The sequence below is a fragment of the Orcinus orca genome, chromosome 9 (genome assembly GCF_937001465.1).
Source record: "Orcinus orca chromosome 9, mOrcOrc1.1, whole genome shotgun sequence".
Classification (NCBI taxonomy): Eukaryota; Metazoa; Chordata; class Mammalia; order Artiodactyla; family Delphinidae; genus Orcinus; species Orcinus orca.
In genome coordinates this window covers 99116165-99136844 of record NC_064567.1, presented here as the reverse complement: position 1 = coordinate 99136844, position 20680 = coordinate 99116165, and the positions used below count along the sequence as shown (strand labels likewise).

General features: G+C 48.9%; 1 protein-coding gene across 4 annotated transcripts in view; it reads left to right on the top strand.

Moving 5' to 3' along the window:
- Positions 1 to 20680, top strand: part of EGFR (epidermal growth factor receptor) — a 192954-nt gene that overhangs the window by 132848 nt on the left and 39426 nt on the right. For all 4 annotated transcript variants that reach the window (XR_007479257.1, XM_033411328.2, XM_004283008.3 and 1 more), the window contains exons 4-14: positions 2108 to 2242; positions 5763 to 5831; positions 6590 to 6708; positions 8019 to 8160; positions 9534 to 9650; positions 13101 to 13227; positions 13328 to 13401; positions 14153 to 14243; positions 16531 to 16730; positions 17754 to 17886; positions 19643 to 19733. Coding sequence is in view for 3 of the 4 variants with exons in the window: in XM_033411328.2 (XP_033267219.1) it covers positions 2108 to 2242; positions 5763 to 5831; positions 6590 to 6708; positions 8019 to 8160; positions 9534 to 9650; positions 13101 to 13227; positions 13328 to 13401; positions 14153 to 14243; positions 16531 to 16730; positions 17754 to 17886; positions 19643 to 19733 (1298 nt within the window). In the remaining variant the exon portion in view is untranslated. The remainder of the gene's footprint in view (positions 1 to 2107; positions 2243 to 5762; positions 5832 to 6589; positions 6709 to 8018; positions 8161 to 9533; positions 9651 to 13100; positions 13228 to 13327; positions 13402 to 14152; positions 14244 to 16530; positions 16731 to 17753; positions 17887 to 19642; positions 19734 to 20680) is intronic.

Below are 20680 nucleotides of genomic sequence, written 5' to 3'. Positions count from 1 at the left end.
GCGGCCTTAGGGCTTCCCACACCCTCGCCTGCTGGGCGCAGCTCTGGCGCTGGGTTGTGCTGTCCGTGCTCGGTTGTGCTCCGCCTGCCTGGATGCCCATCTTGCCTCACGCTGTCGCTGTCTCGTGGCGACAGGCAGAGGCGGGTGGGAGCGGACTGGCGGGTTCCAGCCCCGGCTCCATTGCTCACCAGCCAGGCACCCGGGAGCGTGTTCTCTGTGTCTTCAAAAATGGGGATGGGGCTTCCCTGGTGGCGCAGTGGTTGAGAGTCCGCCTGCCGATGCAGGGGACGCGGGTTCGTGCCCCGGTCCGGGAAGACCCCACATGCCGCGGAGCGGCTGGGCCCGTGAGCCATGGCCGCTGAGCCTGCGCATCCGGAGCCTGTGCTCCGCAATGGGAGAGGCCACAACAGTGAGAGGCCCGCGTATAGAAAAAAAAAAAAAAAAAAAAATGGGGATTAACGATGGTGACAGACTTCCGAGGGTGGCTGAGAAGACTAAGTGAATTACTCCAGATAAAGCGCTGGGCAGACGTTTCTTCGCCTGGTATTATTTCCGTTGTGGGTATTGGGGTAGTATCAATCCCGATTATTTCATGTTATTAAATAATCCTCTAATGTGGGTTACTGGACGAGAATTACACACTGTTATTGATAACTAACGCGGGCCTCTGCTCCTCGCCACGCTGCCCGCGGCTTCTGTCGGGCCCTCGGCCTCCCCGCTGGCGCTCTCCCGGCCCCTGATCTGTCGTCCCGAGGGTCCCGCTGCCCTGACGTCTCTCTTCTGCGTCTCCAGTGCTGACCTCTCATCAGTTTATCCCTTGACTCTGGCTCCCTCCTGGTGAACGTTTTCACTTGGTTGTCCTGCTGCCGTCTCTGACTTCGCATCGAAAGCTCCCTTTCCGACCCCCCAGCCTGCCTCTGTAGCCCCTGCCCCACCCCCACCACCCCACCCTACTCCCATCCCCCCACCACCCCACCCCCCCACACCCCACCCCTGTCTGCCGAAGGAACCTACCCCCTGAGCCCTCGGGGCCTGTGCTGCGGTTGTGTGTCCACTGGAGCCCGCAGCACCCGCCCTCCCTCAGGTTCCTCCACGTGCTGCCGCCGTCAGCCTTCAGGAAATGTCATTCTTTCCATCAGCCTCAGAGAGCTTCCCAGGGAGAACCCTTCCTCTGCCACATCCTTTTACCGCTGTGGGATGCTGGGCATTACCTATGTATCTAGATTTGAGTTACAGCCAGAGAACCGTGTGAGGATTAGCTCAGGTCATGAGTATAGCCCAACTGGCCCCTGTTGTGAGTCGTGGTCCGCTGTGGACGTGAGGTCATTAACTGTGTCTCCCACGCATGTCGCTTTTTAGAAAGGGACCAACAGAAATCACTCATCTCCGCTGACCCCGCAGCTCTTGGTGCTGTGCTCTGTGTACACAAGTCATTCAGGAAATGTTTACACAAATGTCATGGGTAAAACACTTGTCCTCTGCTCAGGCTTGACTTTTCGTATCACCCCTGATTTTTCATGTCCTCCCAGCTCTTCCTTTGAACAGTTGAACAGGTTTACATCTTGGCATTCCCGGCGCCCGTCCCGTCTCTTCCTCACACGTACACACCCTTCTGCTGCACCTCACTCCCACCCCCTTTTCTCCAATGAAATACTGCCAAAGCCCCTCACAGCATCCTCCCTTCCACCCGCCCTTCCTGTTGCATCTGCCCTTTCACATCGTCATCACACGGTCATTCCAGTTCTGCCCTTTCACATCGTCATCACACAGTCATTCCGGTCCAGCCCAGACCAACCTCCCCGGCAACCACCGACTCACTGTACACTTGTCGTTTATGCTAAGTGACTAAAGCATTATCTTCCTTCCTCCCCATATTTCGAAATTCTGATCATTCACGGTTCACAGACCCAGGGCAGGGGAACCCTGACTCTTCCACAGAGGAGTCCATCAGGTTATTTTCCACTGCCCCCGGTGGAGTTCCAAGGGGAGTCTCGTTTGCAGGTTGCCATCTTTTAGCAGAAGGCAAAACGTGAAGAGACGCATGCATACTTCAGGAGAATTTAGGAGAGATGGCGCGTGTGTTCATGGTGGTTCCTTTCTCACGCAGAGATCCTGCAAGGCGCCGTGCGATTCAGCAACAACCCTGTCCTCTGCAACATGGACACCGTCCAGTGGAGGGACATCGTCAACGCCGACTTTCTAAGCAATATGTCGATTGAATTTCAGAGCCAGCTGAGCAGATGTAAGTGTTCCACATGACCCCTGCCCCCAGCCTGCAGCTCTTAAGGTGGGCAGAGCTGTGGAGCTGGGGTGGGGATCAGGAAAGCAGAGTTAACATTACGTTACATTAATCTAATACAAAAGTAAATATTGATAGTAAACAGATTATATGCTCACTAGAAGACAGAGGGGAAGAAAACCTGTTTTTCATGGTGACACCTCCCCTGCTGGCAGATCACCCGCCCCCACCCCCACCCCAGGACAGCTAAGCCCTCATGGGGCATTGAGAAGAGCCCGGCCTGTCACCCCTGGCGAGGGGGCTTCTCACATCTTGTGTGAGGAGACTGCCTAGGCTTTTGTGAGCTTCTTATTTGCTGCTGAGACTCAAAGTAGCGCCAGGCCCTCTGGAAGCTTTGGGGCTGAGCTCTGTCCTCCTGCTGCCGGGCCTGGGCACTCCCACATGGAGCCCGCAGCAAAATTGGGGAGCATACGGCGAGAGTTTGTCCATATTTAACTAGTGCCCGTTACCTAGTCCCTGCCATTCATCAGTAAAGCAGCCCATGCAAGGGAGAGGATGGCCAGGGCCAGGCTGCAGGTCAGGGCTGCCCCATTAGCGCTGCTGGCAGTGGGAAACTCCGAGGACTCTAAGCTCCGCTTAGCCGGCTGCCTTCCTGATCTCGCTGACCTTTCGGTCTTGAAAATAAGAAGCCATCGTCGTTTCCTGTTTCTGTTTCTCTACAACTATGCAGTGGATGCGTGGGTGTTTGTTTTTGCTTTTGGGGGGGTTTGGGGGGTTTTTTTGGTCTCAGAATTTGGAGATGATACGGATCTTAAAAATCAACTGGAGGGCTTCCCTGGTGGCGCAGTGGTTGAGAGTCCGCCTGCTGATGCAGGGGACGCGGGTTCCTGCCCCGGTCCGAGAAGATCCCACATGCCGCGGAGCGGCTGGGCCCGTGAGCCATGGCCGCTGAACCTGCGCGTCCGGAGCCTGTGCTCCGCAACGGGAGAGGCCACGACAGTGAGAGGCCCACGTACCGCAAAAAAAAAAAAAAAAAAAAAATCAACCGGAGCTGCTTTGTTTTTTCTTTGATTTGATTGATTGATTATGATAAAATACCCTTAACATAAAATTTACCATCGTAATCATCATTTTTTAAAAATAAGGACCTTTTTTCCTTTTGTGTATTTTTGTGGTGAACTTTTTTTCTTTAATATTCTTTATTTTATTTATTTATCTTGGTTGTGCTGGTCTTAGTCGTGGCAGGTGGGCTCCTTAGTTGCGGCTCACTGGCTCCTTCAGTTGTGACACGTGTGCTCCTTAGTTGCGGCTCACAGGCTCCTTAGTTGTGTCATGTGAACTCTTAGTTGCGGCATGCATGTAGGATCTAGCTCTCTGACCAGGAGTAGAACCCACGTCCTCTGCATTGGAAGGCAGGTTCTTTACCTCTGTGCCACCAGGGGAGTCCCCACCTTAACCTTTTTTTTTTTTTTCGGTACGTGGGCCTTGTTTATAATAAATTTTGAGAGCAACTTATGTATTTAAAAAGAAGAGATTGGTTAAATAAATTGTGGTTCAGCCATGCCATTAAAAATTCATGTTAGGTAGAAAGATATTTACTTTTTTTTCAGGTTTTTCTCTTTTTTTTTAAATTTATTTATCTATTTTTGGCTGCTTTGGGTCTTCGTTGCTGCGCACGGGCCTTCTCTAGTTGCAGCAAGCAGGGGCTACTCTTCGTTGCGGTGCGCGGGCTTCTCATCGCGGTGGCTTCTCTTGTTGCGGAGCACGGGCTCTAGGCGCGCGGGCTTCGGTAGTTGTGGTGCACGGGCTTCAGTAGTTGTGGCTGTCAGTCTGTAGTGCACAGGCTCAGTAGTTGTGGCGCACGGGCTTAGTTGCTCTGTGGCATGTGGGATCTTCCCAGACCAGGGATCGAACCCACATACCCTGCATTGGCAGGCGTATTCTTAACCTCTGCGCCACCAGGGGAGTCCCAGAAGGACATTTTAAAGGCATGGAAAAATTGTCATAACGTTTTATCAGTTTTTTTTTTAAGTTATAATACAGTGTGTAGTGTGATATTAATTCTTATATGTAAATATACTTATATGCCTATATTGATTACCTCTGGATAGTCTCATTTCTTCTTCTTGCTTTTTTCTATTATCTGTATTTTAAATACTGTCTAATTCTTTTTTTGTCACAGAAGGTTAAGAATAGAATCATAAGCAGACTTTGAATCCCTTGATTGGCAGATGTTTTCCTGTGTTACAGAAAGATGCCATTAAACGTTTTTATTTTAAATATTTTCTTTTATAAACATATTATATGCTTATAATAGAAATTTGGAAAATATGGGAAAGTATCAGGTAAAAACGAAAGATAACGTGATATCATTGTACAGACACAACCACTTTGAACATATCTATGTGTTACTCTGGCTCTTTCCTCTTAAGTTTCTTTCTCTCTTTCTGTCTCCATCTGTCTCTCTTCACAATGTACAACCCGCACCATCCATTTGGGGCTCGTCCTCCCATCCTTCAGGATTCTGAGAAGTACCAGCATTGCACTGATGCCTTTCACCCCTGGGAGCGATTGTAAACCTTGTCGGTCTTATTGAAGGGGTGCCCTGGTCCAACAATCACTTGGCAAATCGTCAGCTCTTCTGTTTGAAACCGAAATTCTCCCAGAGACTGAATTCTTCCTGACTGTGGGAGACTTTGGGACACATGCTAAGTCCCTTGGTTACTGTGTCTTTGCGATGGAAGTGACCTGCATGGCTGATCTCTTTCTAACAAATTTGGTGGTCAGCTCTTCTCTCTGTCTGTATATAGAACACTTGGTCCTCAGCTTTCTTAATGCCGATGAAAACAGAACACAACTAATGAGATTAAAACCCTTAGTAGCTGTCATTTGTAGTCAATCATTTACAAAAACTGCACGAATGGATTGATCGATTACAGATATTTTCAGACAGTAACTTGCAAATTAATAGCTGAAGTTTTAGATAATCAACCAGGTGACACAGACCGTGCACGTCCTACCCTTTGTGTGGCATCCAGGCCTCTCCCTCTTTGGCGTGGAGTCTGGGAGTATTTATTTACAGGACCCCAACTCCTGGGATCCCTGAGGATTGGACATGGCACGAATGTGGTTGGTACATACCCATCCCCCCAGATGAGGCTTCCTTAACATCATTGTGGGAGATGCTGGAAGATTCTCCAAGCCTAAGCAGATTTGAAATGTGGACCCATGAGTCCATTTAAATCCCAGTTTTCATGGCCTGTGACAAGTCAATAATCGCTCTCCTCCTCAGTTTCCACAACTGAAATGTAAATAAAAGCAGTACCTGGTTCTTTTTTTTTTCTCATGAGAGTCTTTTTTAAATCGTCTTACAAACCAACCAGTTGAACAAACAGAATAAGAAATTTGAAAGCACTTCCTTGTTTCTAGGATGTGGCTTTGCCTAGGGGCTTGAGAAGGGGCCATCAGTTTCTTGTTCCCTTTCCCTAAATATATGAATTTAACGATTACGTTTATGTTTTAGGCCCAAAGTGTGATCCAGCCTGTCTTAATGGAAGCTGCTGGGGTGCAGGGAAGGAGAACTGCCAGAAACGTGAGTCGGGGAGCAGAGTTTCGCTGGCCATCTTCTCCCCTTACATTTGCATTTGTTTTCCCTTTGAAGACTCCGAAAGCACTGTTGATTTTAAGGCCCTGTCGTAAGTCAGTGCAAGTGGGCCACCCGTGTACCAGCCATTCTCTCTGAACAGTATGTTTGGCAGGTTTTCCTGGGAAGGGGGGCTTGTCTGTGTTACCTGAGTCATGGCATCTCTTACGTCCTCGCCTCTCCTGCCGCCCCCCTCTCTTGAGTACCCACCTCCAGAGAAGCAAGAGTAGCTGCTTCTTCAAGGGGGTTTTCCTGCGGGCATCCTAGTTCAGGAGCGTGAACGGCCAAGGAATCTGGGGACGTGTCATCTTGAAAACTTTAAGTCTAATTGTGATGTGACTGTTACGTCCTTTTAAACACTACTTTCTGGCAGGCGTCATGCTATCTGTACATGCTTTCTGTTACCCACCCCCAAACTCAATTCTCATCGGTATCTAATTTAGCAGTCTGAAAGTCCAGAGTTGGTCTGAGTCAGTTCTCCTAAGTGATGAGAAACTAGTAGGAAAAAAAAAAAAAAAGTACAGTAAGAAAGATCAAGACTCCGTTGAATTTAGCAGAATGTGAATGTTGGGGAACTTAAGCCGCAGAATCACCAAATTGATCCATCTTTCATCCGCTGTTTGCAAGTGCTCTGCGAGGTGCCGGGGAAGGCATCCTTCCTCCCTCCCGAACCCTTCAGCTCACGGATGGCCTCTGCTTCTTTCCAGTGACCAAAGTCATCTGTGCCCAGCAGTGTTCCGGGCGCTGCCGCGGCAGGTCCCCCAGCGACTGCTGCCACAGCCAGTGTGCCGCCGGCTGCACGGGGCCGCGGGAGAGTGACTGCCTGGTAATACCCACCCCAGCGGCTTCTCTGGCCCGAGATTCAGAGAGCCTTCCTGTGACCGAACTGTACTGACTGACGTCTGTAGCCGCAGGGGTGACAAAGCATCTTTTAGTGTCCTGCCTTCCTTCACCCCTTACTTGGTGACCTTGGGCAACTTATGTGACCTCTCCGTGCCTCGGTTTCCTTGTCTGACAGTGGTGGAGAGTAAAGTGCCTACCCGTTAAGTGCTCTAAACGGCACAGTGTGTGTGGCCTCCATACCCAGGACCTGGGCATAGAATGAGCCGAACGACGAACTGTGTGTTATGGGCCCCTAATGTCTCTTGTGGCCAGCACCCGCCTCGTCTCACTGTTTACTGCTCCACTCGATTCTCATGACAAACCTAGGGCGCTGATGCCGCAGGGACCCCTGAGATGTGTACGGAGAAGTTAAGGGGCCACACAGACCCCGAGTGGCAGGACAGCTGCGACTCCATTTGTGCCTTTCGCCCCTAAAGCCTCTGCTCTTTCCACCCCGGCTCAGAGACCTCCTGCGCATATCCCTCCACGCCCACCCCCCACCTCCTCGCCCCCCGTGGGGTCCCGATGCCCTCGCTGTTGTCCCTGTTACTGCAGAAAGCTCAAGCGAGACCTAGTGTCCCCGTGGGCCGCGGGGGCCACACATCTGATCATGGGCGCCTTGTGAGTCCCGAGACACCAGGGCGGACAGACGGGGTCCCAGAGTCAGAGCTGAGCGAGCTCCAGACTGGGAGACTCACCTTGGACAGGATCCAAAAGAGTCTGGTTTTCAGGAGCAGGGAGGCTAAAGTTCCAGAGGCTGGACAGGCCCCCCAGGCTTTGGACTCGGCTGGTCTGGGCCGGTCCTGATGTGCGGCTGGAAGGAGACGGCCCGAGGCTGTTGGTCAGGGCCCCTCTGTGCGTGGTCTGGTCCCCTCTGCACGACACCCCCTAGTCCAGGTTCTCTGCGTTTGGCAATAAATTCTAAAATGTATCCTCAAGTGTTGTTTAGGAGGGAAACCTGACGTAAGTTAGGCCGAAGAATAATTTCACCGTAGAGTTAACTACTCTCGTGTGTGTACTCCTGCCTTGTTTTGAAAGTTAACGGAGACGTATTTTTCCCTCATCATAATCCGTAAACTCTGACAGCTGGGATAGTGGATTTAAGAAAAACCATGCTTATAAGAGAAAGGTCTTTCTGACTCTACCGAGGGTACTTTGCTAGACGTGTGTGCTCTGACCAAACACCTGGACGCAGAGAACCGCGACCGCAGCTCCCCGCACGGAGTCTAACAGCCGCCGCCCCTCCCCTGACAGGTCTGCCGCAGGTTCCGGGACGGAGCCACGTGCAAGGACACATGCCCGCCACTCATGCTGTACGACCCCACCACCTACGAGATGAAAGTCAACCCGCTGGGGAAGTACAGCTTCGGCGCCACCTGTGTCAGGAAGTGTCCCCGTGAGTGCCCCTCGTGGGGACCCTTTCGTTGTCAGGCACCCCGTTACCTGTTCTGTCTCCTGCTGGCATCCCCGCGTCCCCCGCTCACGTGTCCTTGGGTCCCTGTGTCCGCCTCAGCGTCAGGCAGGTGAGGGGACGGCTGCTGCTCCGACCTCGAGTCAGTTCTTGTGTCCTGAGCCCCAGCCGTGGTCGCCCAGAATATCCCGTCGTCTGATGGGCACAGACCCATGACCACTGGGCCATTTTCCCGTTTAGCTCTTCGCAGGTATTTAAACGGCCTAAGTTAGAGAGTAGTTAGAAGACCTGCCTTCTTTAGTGGTTAAACATCTGGTGAAGGTTGTGCCCTTAGGAATACTGCAGAGGGGTTTTTGCTTGTCAGTTGGCTTTGTTTAATCATTTGGGCTTGGGTTTTGCTTAGTTCAATTTGTGCTTTACAGATGACTCTGGTATTTAGGGAAATGGCAACATGAATTATTTCGTGGTAGAGGAAGTGTAGAATTGTCTCATTAAATTGTTTTAGAAACCAATCTTGATTTCCAAGAGGGAAGATGAAGGAAAAAGAAAAAAATGTTTGAGAACAATTGTGAGGGGGAGGTTTGCCCTACCAGATCTGTGAACATGAAATTTTATCAATTTGGAACAGAAAAAAGAACACACAACTAGAATAATAAACCACTGTAAGGTAAAGGACAAGCGAAGAAAACTTCGCCACAGTCATGACACAGACATATACTCTTGGAGAGACAGCTTAACGGGCAGAGTTTAAAGTCTACAGGAAACCACTCAGAGCCTCAGAGAACAAAAGTAGACAGTTTTCAGAAGGAAAATGACAGATGCCCAGCACATAGGTTTGAGGATCCACTTGGGAAAGTTGCAAGGAACACACAGAGTTCCTGAAAAGTATAGACTGATATTTGTGTTAATAGGTTATTAACACAAACACGGCAGCAATGAGACAGTGAGCGGCGTCGGGGCTGGTGCCGAGCATGGGCACCGCCACCCACGCTGGCCGGAGGGGATGAGGGCAGCCCCGGGTGTGGCAGCCCCAGTGGAAGCGTGGTCTTTGTGTAGCTTCCCATTTTTTAATAAATAGTCAAGCTTCAAGCACAAGTCCTGAAGGTAGACCCTACGGGAGCATAGGCTGCAGGGAGGGGGGGGAACACGGTGACCAGCGAGCAGGCAGCACCCCGAGCAGCCCGGCACTGCGCCTGGCGGGGAGGCCCTGAGAACCCGTGAACCCCGCATCCCTCTCTGTTTGCGGCCTTTCATTCTTTGTCCTTAAACAAAACCAGAGGATCAGCCCGTCATGGAGGGTCCTGAGGCCCAGGAACACCTGGTGCCGCCTTCGCCACCTTCCTTTCACTGTCCCCCAGGTAACTACGTGGTGACGGACCACGGCTCGTGCGTCCGCGCCTGCAGCTCTGACAGCCAGGAGGTGGAGGAGGACGGCGTCCGCAAGTGTAAAAAGTGTGACGGACCTTGTGGCAAAGGTGGGAAGCCGCCCAGTGCGGGCGAGGGGCTGTCTCTGCTCCCTGCCCCCAGACCTTCGGCGTCACGCTCAGACGAGATGGGAGGGGATCTCCAGGCTCGGAAACGTGTCCCTTCCTTTACGCTCTGCCCTGTTTCTGGGTGTCCTCAATGCCAATTTATCCCTGCTTATCCTGTACTTTATGTTTTATCGAGAAATTTTTCAAACAACACCCAGAAACGTTGCAAGATTAGTGTAATGAACACCCATATGCCCTGCACTTAACTTTACCAATTTTCAGTAATCGCCACGTTGCTCTCCCTCTGTGTCTGTGTGTGTGTGTGTGTGTGTGTGTGTGTGTGTGTGTGTGTGTGTGTTTTCTGAGCCCAGTGACAATTACAGGTGTCATAACACTTCACCCTACATTCGCCAGCACACTTTCCTACACACGGGACATTCCCCTAAGTAACAAAAGACGGCTTCACTCTCATCTCGAGTTTAACATCGATTCAGTGCAATTCTAGTTTTTGGTTTAATTTCAACTCCCCCACTGTCCCAATACATCCTTTTCAGCTGCTTTTCGATCCAGAGTCCAGCTGAGGGCTGTGGGTTCCATGCTTTTCCTTAAATCAGAACCATTTCTCAGCCCCCTTTTCCCCGATGCTGTGCAGAGTTGAGGCCGGGTGTTTTGCAGGATGTCCCTCGTCTGGCCTGGGCATGGTTTTCCTCCAGGCGGGACTCAGGTGGGCAGGAGCATTTCCCCTCATTGCATCCCACCAGGGGCACAGCCATTTCATCCCGTTACCACGATGACAAATTCGATGATTTGCTTGAAGTAGCGTCAGTGAGATTTCTTGGTGGTTATAAAGGAGTGATTTCCTATTTCTATCATGTCTTCTACATTTATTAGTTGACATTCTTTTCTAAAATAGCTTTTTTAGTACCCACGTGAGGTCATTGAATCCTTTTTTTATTCAGTTTATGGTAATCCCTCCTGTCATCATTCACTTTGATGTCCAGACTGTCTCCCATGTGGCCTGTGGGAGCCTCCCCAGTTGGCACCTGAGTCCTTTGGGCACGTGGCAGGCCTAGACCACGTCTTCCAGTTCCGCATCTGCACTCTTTGTACCTTGCCACTTAAACTTAGCATACCCTGGAGATCACTCCAGATAACTTCGTATGAATCTTCCTCATCCTACTTTGCAGCTGCTGGGCACTCCCCGAACGCTATCCATAATCCCCTATATCCTATCCCCTCTACCATAATTTATCCAGCCAGTCTCCCTGTATATGGTCATTTAGATTGTTTCCGCTGTTTTGCTGTTAAAAAAAATGCCTCAATGAATAACTGCTTACCTTGAACATCTGCCTCAGAGGCCACCTTCCTTAAGAAGCATCTGTGATTTCAGCTGAAACTGATTACCACCTCTGTGCTCTTGCATTGCACGTGTGTTCTTTCACGGGGCAAACTCAGCCTCTGTGCTCCACGTCATCGAGTCCCTCCAGCCCCCCTAGGGGGTCTGTGCCATTACCATCCCCACTTTACAGACCCACGAGCTCCCAGCGGGTCTCTCTGGCCACCTGGCCTTGTAGCTCCTGTGTCGCAGGGGTGTCGGGGCCCTGAGAGATGAGTGTCCTTTGGCTCCAGGAGACCTCCCGGCAGAGGGGACATGGAAGGAAGAAAATAAGAACCTGGGGCAGTGCCTGGCACAGAGGAAGTAGAAGAGTTAAGGCCCTGAAAAGAGAGAGGGTTATACCGTCAGCATCCTCAAATGGATCAATAAAATCAGAGATGATTTTTGTCTTTCTTCTGTTAGTTTTGTGTTCAACAAACACCTCGATTCTCCTGTAATCATTATGCTCTATTTTCTACCCACCCCCAGTTCATATCCTGGAGGAGTGGCCAACTCAGATCCCTTCGGGTATAGGGCGATGCCAGGAAAAGAAAGTTTGGAAAATGGCGTGTGTTGATGGTCTACAACTTCTCCAAATCTGATCGGTCTAGGGGTGAATGTGTAATTTATCTCCAAATTTAGGAATTCAGGTAACCCCACCAATCACCATCACACCTAAACAGAGAGAGAATAGATATTCTTTCAAACATGTGGAAATCTCTTCCGAACCTGTAATTAAATGGCAAGTCCCCGTTGGCAGGCATCTGCCTCAGGGCTTGTTGTGCGGAAGCCAGCCTCACTCTGTTGTCAGAGCCAGAGCCTTGGAATCCTAAAACAGCCTCGCCCTCCCATTCCCAAACCCACAGCGAGGCAGATGCAGTGCAAGGCGAGCCTGGAGGTCCAGGGGGGCTGATGGGACAGGCCCCACTGCCAGGTGGCAACCCAAGCAGCAGGGACTCTGGACAGAGTGGAGCAGAGGGAGACGGAGGGACCGGGGGACCTTGTCCCCAGGGAGGCCTGGGTGAGGCCAGGGGAGGACCTCACCCTCATCCTTTCATCCTCCCCTTTCAAAACCTCATTGAAAAACAATGAGATTTTCCATGATTATTCTTCAAAGTGAGATACGATCTGAAAGAGAGGTACCAAAGATTGCACTGTGAATTCTAGAAGCAGAGCCACAACAGGTAAATGGGCTTTGGAGGGAACTGGCATCTGAGATGGAAATTCGGGAGTGAATGTGAATTCATAAATGGGCTCAGAGTGTGGAAAAAGGCGTCTGAGACTGACGTCACAATAGGACACAGATCAAAGCACACGGCTTAAGTAAACGCTGTGGAAGAAAAGCAGTTTATCTGATAAGAGTTTTTCCAGTATTTCTTATGATGTAACATCAGACGGCCATTAAAAACCATGTTTGTGAATGGTTTTAATGACAGGACAAATGTTCACAGCATAATAAGTGGAAAAAAAAAACAAAACAGCTCCATATCTAGTGTGACATAACCATGGAGGATAGCTAGAAGGAAATTTTCTAAACTATCAAAGGTACATAGGAGAATTGCTTGTCATTTTGTTCCCCTTCATTCTGTGTTTTCAGGGTTTTCTCAGATGAATGCATCTTGCTCTTTCCATTAAAAACAAAAATATCTATGCACATTGTTTCTTTCAGTTAGAAGACCAAGCCGCAGGCCCAGTTAGGCGAGGGGAGGCATTGAGGGTCAGTAGGGGCACGCGGGTGAGCACAGGACAGCACTGACGGCACAGGGCACACTGTCATGGAGAGGAAGCTGGAGTCCTCAGGAGCAACTGTACTCTGGCCCAAGTGGGGAAAATGAGGAGGAGAAAGCAGGTTCCTTGAGGACAGCCATGGCGTCTCCTGTAACCACTGCAGCCCCAACCCCGCCATGGTCCCTGGGCCCTAGCAGGCCTAGCAGTGTTTGTTGAGTGAATGAATGACAGCCTGGCGGCAATAGTTCCCACGGCTGCAGTTTCCTGCCTGCTCCCCTCTGCCTGTGGAACACTAGCTATTCTTAATTCAACAAATGCGAGTGAAATAAACACGTCCCTTATCTTTACAGTTTGTAACGGAATAGGAATTGGTGAGTTTAAAGATACACTTTCCATAAATGCTACAAATATTAAACACTTCAGAAATTGCACCTCGATCAGTGGAGACCTTCATATCCTGCCAGTAGCATTTAAGGGGTAAGTAAAGATTTTTAAGTTACTGATATAATATAGAAAAATACGAAATCAGCTTTGTTCACCTGCAGGTTGTTACTGATCGTCCTATTACTTGTTTCAGTGATTCCTTCACACGTACTCCACCTCTGGACCCAAAGGAACTGGACATTCTAAAAACTGTAAAGGAAATAACAGGTGTGTGCCGCTAACATATCATATGAACATAAACAGGAAATCAGTGTTTTATGAAGAGAACTTTTAGCAGTATTTTCTTCTCCTTTGGCATAAAAACATTTATTCTGAAATTCTACCATTCATGAGTAATCAGTTCTTCGATATTTTTCAAAAATGCAGTTTCCCCTGCACTCGAGAGGTGAGCTCTTTAAGCAAAGAGTTAGGTCATTCATGACGTGGTGTGAACATGTCTGCTCTCTCACCGCCCAGCCCAGGCCAGCCGTCCGAGGACCAGCCCAGGACGTGGTGGGTAGAGGGAGGGGGGCAGCGGCGAGCGGACAGCAGGCTCCCGGGCCTGGAGACGCACTTCACATCCTGCTCTGCCACCGGCAGGCCTGGGCCCGGGACCCGTCAGAACTCCACTTCCGACATCCCTAAAAAAGAAATAATCAGACTAAATAGCAAGGTTGTTTGGAGAACTGGAACTAAATAAGGATACCATGTCAGCCTCCTTGGGGCGCTGCAGCTCGGCACTGGCCGCTGTCGTTGAGCGCGGCAGCCTTGGGGTCTCGCCCTTGGAGCACAGCCTGCGGGGTGAGAGTCGGGCGGCGGCTGGTGCGCAGCGACGCATGCGTGCGTGTGCTCGGGAAGATGACGAGAAGAACGTTCACCTCTCCTGCTCGTCGACACTCCTGAAAATCCTACAATAATGTCTCACACAGAATAGACATTTCTAAGTGGTGTGTGCCTGAACCTTCCTTCTGCCTTATAGGGTTTTTGCTGATTCAGGCCTGGCCTGCAAACAGGACTGGCCTCCATGCTTTTGAGAACCTGGAAATCATACGTGGCAGGACGAAGCAACAGTAAGTGGACCCCAGCCAAAGCCTGGTAGACCCTTATTTTTTGTTTTTGAAATAAGACTTACAGAGGTGCTGCAGAGACACTACAGAGAGTTCCCACACATCCTTCACCCGGCTGCCCCGATGGGGACACCCTGCATCAGCATGGCACGAGAATCAAGTAAAGAAATCGGTAGTAACTGAACTGCAGACTTTCTGGGATCGCGCCAGTTTTTCCGTGAACGCCTTGTGTGTTCCGTCAGCCCACACTGCACGCGGCTGTCACGTCTCCTTGGTCCCTGCCGTCGGTGACAGTTCCTTTGTCTTCCTTGTCTTTCATGGCCTTGACCCTTTTGAAAAGTATTGGTCAGGCATCTTGTAGGATAGCCAGTGTTTTCTCCTGATTCAGCTGAGGTTTTGCACTTTTGGCAAGAACAACACTGAGGTCACACATCCTTTTCAGCAAGTCATTTCAGGGGACCTGAGAGGCTGTTTAACATGGAGTGTTTCTTTCAGGATTTACACTTTTCCAGCTCCAAGAGTGAAACACACCCACACACACACGCACACACACACAAGCACCTTTAATGTAATAAGGGTAATGAAGAGTTTTGTGGTGAGGGGAAGTTTGGGACTCTCTTGTTCAAACCTGCCTTGGAAACCGTCTGGTTCCGAGCACTCTTTCCCATAATTGACTCCTCAGAGGGCTACGTAATATTGTGCAATATTAAAGAAAGGCAGACGACAGTGCATGTGAAATAAGCATCACTTTCCAGAAACCGTCGCGGCTTTGCATCGCTGATGCTAAACTGGCAGCTCATATCACTTCCCAGAAAGGCCCCTGTGCTCTGAGTTCTCAGGAATACTTCTTTTGCCCAAAGTTCATACAGAGATGAGAGATTTAGGTTCGTTTTCTTGGGTGACTAGCATATACCTCTCAGCTTAGTTTTAGGGATGTAAATAAGATAAAGGTGACTTTTTTTCCTTTTCACATTTGCTGAGAAGTCCAAGGATGGACCGTCCCTCCTGGGGCAGTGTGACCCCTGGTTCTCAACAAAGCCAAACCTGCCCGGCAGGGACGACCTCAGCTTTGTCTCTGCTGGCTTGCCTCCCCTGGGCACAGTTTGGGGGGATTCCTAAGAGCAGGGGCACAGGTCTAATACACAGGAGCCAGGCTGTGGGAGGACAGAGGGAGGAAAGGGTGGAGAGAGAAAAAGAAACAAGGAGAAGAAGGAGTCCTCAAATTATGCTTTGCCTTCTGTCATCTCACGCCTTCATTACCACTCTCTCTACTGTACTGTCTCAACTAGCCCATTCCACATCCTGGTGTCCAGTGAGCTTCCTAAAAGTGCAAATCTCCTTCCTATGGTTTCCCATCATTTGCGGACAAAAACCTCCTCCGTGTGGTGTCTAAGGTGGTCCATGCTCTGGCCTCTTCCCCCTCCCAGGCCCCCCCTCCCAGGCCCCACCCACCTCCAGCAGTAGTTCATGGTTCTTAGTGCCTGTCACGTTCTCCTGCAGGTGGTTCAGGACTTCCTTCCATTCAGTCGGAATAACTTCCACCTGGTCACTTGATGAACACGTACTGATCACCCCGTAGGATCCTAGCACAGGGTTGGGTAGCAAAGAAAATATCATAGTCCCTGCTCCCGGGGTCCTGACAATCAGGCCTCACCCCTTCCGGGAGACCCCCTCCGCAGACTTGTTTAGACCCCTACTCTTCGCCTCCGTGGTACCCCTGCTGGGTTAAAATTATCTACTCATATGATTGTGTCATCACTAGACAAAAGGTGTTTTGAGAATAGGAAACACACACTTAACGTAGAATTAGAATGAGTCACATGTTACCTCAAACGTTTGTTCAATAAATGGATGGGTGGGTGGATAGATGGGTGGATGGATAGATGGGTGGATGGATAGATGGACGGATGGGTAGATGGATGGATGGAAAAATGAACCTGTGATCTCTTAAGTGTATTTGGATATTTGAGAACTTAGAACATGTTCTCAATTCCCAGGCAAAATTAAAATGCAGCCAATCAAATAATGACATTAACACATTTATTCAGCCCCTGGTCTGCCACTGGGATTAGAGATAACTAAATGAACAAGGAACTAGCTCTTCCCTGAACTAGCTTTAAAAAGCACTTGCAATTTTCCAAAGTTGCAGTACATACCTTCCACAACATGACTTAACAACCCGTGGAAGGCAGTTTGTGGTAAATCTAAAGTGGTACAGAAAAGCAAAGTTTTTAGCGATGCTGTGTTTTCATAATTTTTCACGACATTGTTTTTCTTCTCTCCAACTTAGTGGTCAGTTTTCTCTGGCGGTTGTTGGCCTGGATATAACGTCCTTGGGATTACGCTCCCTCAAGGAGATAAGTGATGGAGATGTGATCATTTCAGGAAACCGAAAGTTGTGCTACGCAGATACAATAAACTGGAAAAAACTCTTTGGGACCTCAAGTCAGAAAACCAAAATTACCAACAACAGGAGTGAAAAAGAGTGCAGTGAGTCACCACTTTGGTCCATTGTGGAGATGGTTCCAGCGGGTCATTTATTTTGATTTAGAATATTGAAGAACCATTCCCAAACCTTAAAATTACTTTTTACATTCGTGAAGAAGCAAATTAAAAGAAATCTGTATATTCTTAATTGTGGAGTTCATCAGAATTGTTTCTAGATCATTCTCATTTCATAGGATGAACTTGCCTTGAAGTCTAGGCTATCAATTATTGGGAATTTACAGAACTAAATTTAGTATTAATGATATTGCATTTTTTAAATTTAATTTTATTTATTATACAGCAGGTTCTTATTAGTTATCTATTTTATACGTATTAGTGTATACATGGCAGTTCATCCCACCATCCCGACCCACCCCTCTTCCCCCAGTTATATTGCATTTTAGCTGTGTGTTCCTCCCTGCTCATTTCATCCCCAGTGACTGTAGCTAGACACACACGTGCACGTGCACACACACACACACACACACACACTCACACACACACACACCGGAATGGGATGACTGTTTCACACAGGCATTTCCAGTTCTGAGTTCTGAGCCATAGTCAGCTTTTGAAGCGGGGCCTGCACCGGCATAGCCTGTGCTGTGAGACCCCGGCCAGCGGCAGAAGCAGACCTGAGTTCACATCCTGGCTCGAGCCCTTCCTGGCTTTGAGACCTTCATCAGTTTACGTAAATCTTTGGGCTTTGGCTTCTTCATCCATGAAATGGAGGTAATAATGATTCCCACACCGTAGTGCAGTTGAGAGAATTGGTGAGATTCTGTGTGCCTTGCACACGGCAAGGAGCCACACGCTTCCCGGGCTGTTCTGGCAGCTCTGAGTGTTTCATCCAGGTACACTCAGCCCCCAGCAGGGCAAAGGGGACTTGCAGTGGGCCTCCGGAAGCCCTTTTGTGCTTGCATCACTGCTTCTCCCAGGGGGCCCAGCATGTGTTTGGGCACCTCACCCACAGGGCCCTTGGCCACTTTCCTCGGCTGACCCGTGTGGCTCACCCTGTCTTCGCAGAGGCCATGGGCCACGTCTGTAACCCGCTGTGTTCGTCAGAGGGCTGCTGGGGCCCGAAACCCGAAGACTGCATGTCCTGCCGAAACTTCAGCCGTGGCAGGGAGTGTGTGGAGAAGTGCAACATTCTAAAAGGGTAAGAGGCTTTGTTTTTTAATCCCTATGTTTTGATTTTAAAAAAATAAGACTTAAGATTGTTTTATAGGTTTATGGTTAATCAGTCAGATTCTTTTCCTTTTCCTTTGTTTTTGTTTGTTGACAACTGTTAATCACAAAGGGAAGTGAACAAACTTTTTTCATGACTTAATCCAATCCAATTTATAGAGTCTCTCTCTATCTGGAAATATATTTTTCCTAGCTGCACAATGTTCCCAAGACAAACAGAACAGTCTTCCCGTGGTTCAGATGGCCAAGATCATGGCCACTGTAGCACAGCATTCCTGCTGTGTCAAAACACAGCTCCTGGTTAATTTTTGTTTATGTTCAAGACACACTGAACAGTGCAAATAACTTCAAATATACCCATGGACAAAGAAATAAACAGTTGTATAACATTTGTTGAATTTACTGCAATCAATAAAAAGTACAGTCTGTTGATTCTATAGGAATTTTGATATTGAGTAAGGCTTTGAATGACCACAAATAATGACTAAAATAAATTAATAGGAAAGTAAAATGGAAGGATAGAGACTGGCAGAGGCAATTTTTTTTTTTTAATTTAAAGAAAAAGAGAAATTTCATGATAGAGAAGAGCGTAGGAGTTACAGATGGCTCTAGGAAATCTTCCTTTCTGTTTCACTATCAGGGCTTGGGCTACAGCTCAGATCAGAAATATTCGGAAGCAGGATGAGAAGACCAAGTTCAATTCTGTAAGAATCTTTAGCTGATAGGCTCATTAGCCTAACAGTAATGTGCATAATTGATAGTATTGTTTCAACAAGTAAGAAATATTGGTGCAGTCCTTACAGCTGCAAACAGACACTAAGCTCTCATGTCTTCAGTGCTGACGTCTCTTTGAAGCGACAAGGTGATTAAAATAGCCACGGCGGTGGCGCCCGGGTCTGCCCATTAGAGAACCCCAGTGCCCAGCAGCACCTGTTCCACTTGCGAGGCTGGCTCCTGCAGTAGGTGTGGTAACCCAGAGAAGAAGCACATGGAAAACGTCCCACGGCGTATTTGGTTTAATTGATGCCGTCTGCCTGAGAGGACTCACGGACCACGTCTTTGGGTGTAAACACTCCTGTTCACTGCCTAGTTAATTACCAGTCGTCTTAACACCTGCCACAACTACAGTGTCTTTTCAATCAAACATCAGCTTGTCGCTTAACGTTAATCTAAGTTTGAGGAATGGTTAAAACAGTACAAGCAAAATTTTTCACGCCTGTGTTCCCTCCTTGCTGTTTTTAGGAACAACCACTGAGGAAACGTTTAATAGCTGTCTTTCCTTTTCCCAGGCATTAGTCTAGATACCATTTCTTTGCAGCTTAATTTAAATATCCATGAATCTGATATTGGAGGGGGTATCTTAAATCTTAAGGACTGATATCTTAAGGACTGTTTTCTTCTCTTTTTTTCCCATGTGTTGCCTTGCTTATCTAATATTGAAAAACTGCGCCTGGAGAAAAAATGTAGGGAAGATGTTTTGATTATAACGGAAGCTGATGTTTTTGTTCCAGGAGAAGATGACCAAAGATTCCGCTGACAAGAATCAGTTTATTACATTACAGTATAGTCCTAGATTCCCGGCCATTCGACTTTTACCTAAAACTGTTTTGACTTTCTAAGAGAGGTGATTTGTGTCATCTGAGCTCTCAGACAGGTGAACCCAGACAGCATCCTGCAGCAGGGTGTCCAGGGACGGCACTGACCAGTTTCCCGTCTTCTCCCGTCAGAGAGCCCAGGGAGTTCGTTGAAAACTCCGAGTGCGTGCAGTGCCATCCGGAATGCCTGCCCCAGGCCATGAACGTGACCTGCACGGGACACGTAAGGAGCATGTTTAATGTCACCCCACACGTCAGCCATAGCCCGCAAGGATGACCCTCACCCCCGTCACCCCGTGCCTGCTGGGACGCGCATCCAGTGCACCCCCCGTCCACATCTCACAGCCGTCGGGGGCTGTGACTGAGGGGACGTCAGCACATACCCTGCCGGCACGGGCATTCCCCTTCTCTGTCCAACCCCAGATGCACGTGGTGATGCCCGTCCTCACACCACAGATCAGGGTGCCCTGCGGACGGGGCACACCCACAGGCAGCCTTCAGTGTTCCTGACATCTGTCTTCATTGCTTTATTGTCTTAATCAAACATCACCAAATTCTTATTTAACATGAGTTTATCGTTATTTGAAGAGTTTTTTTGTTTTTTTGTTTTTTTTTTTTTGCGGTATGCGGGCCTCTCACTGTTGTGGCCCCTCCCGTCGCGGAGCACAGGCTCCGGACGCGCAGGCTCAGCGGCCATGGCTCACGGGCCCAGCCGCTCCGCGGCATGTGGGATCTTCCCGGACCAGGGCGCGAACCCGTGTCCCCTGCATCGGCAGGCGGACTCTCAACCACTGTGCCACCAGGGAAGCCCTGAAGAGTATTTTTTAATCACAAAGGAAAGGTTTTCAAAATTCAGTTTCACATCTACATGTTCAGTAATAATCTTTTAGAGAGTGTGAGAATGCAGGTCCCTCTCACACCCGTGTGCCCATGTTGTTAATTCTCAGTTTATTTATATGAGGAGCTCTGTTTGGATTTGAATTTCAACAGCCATATCTAAATCTAGTAACGGAAAACATTTCTCAGAAGTTCTTTAAATCAGACAAAAGACGGTAAGGCTCAGTTTTGAGGTACAGGCTGCCAAAATGGCTGGTTACAAAGGAAACCACTGGTTTTTAGGTTGGTGTTCGGTTAAATTTTCATCAGTGAAATAAAATAACGGGTGATGTT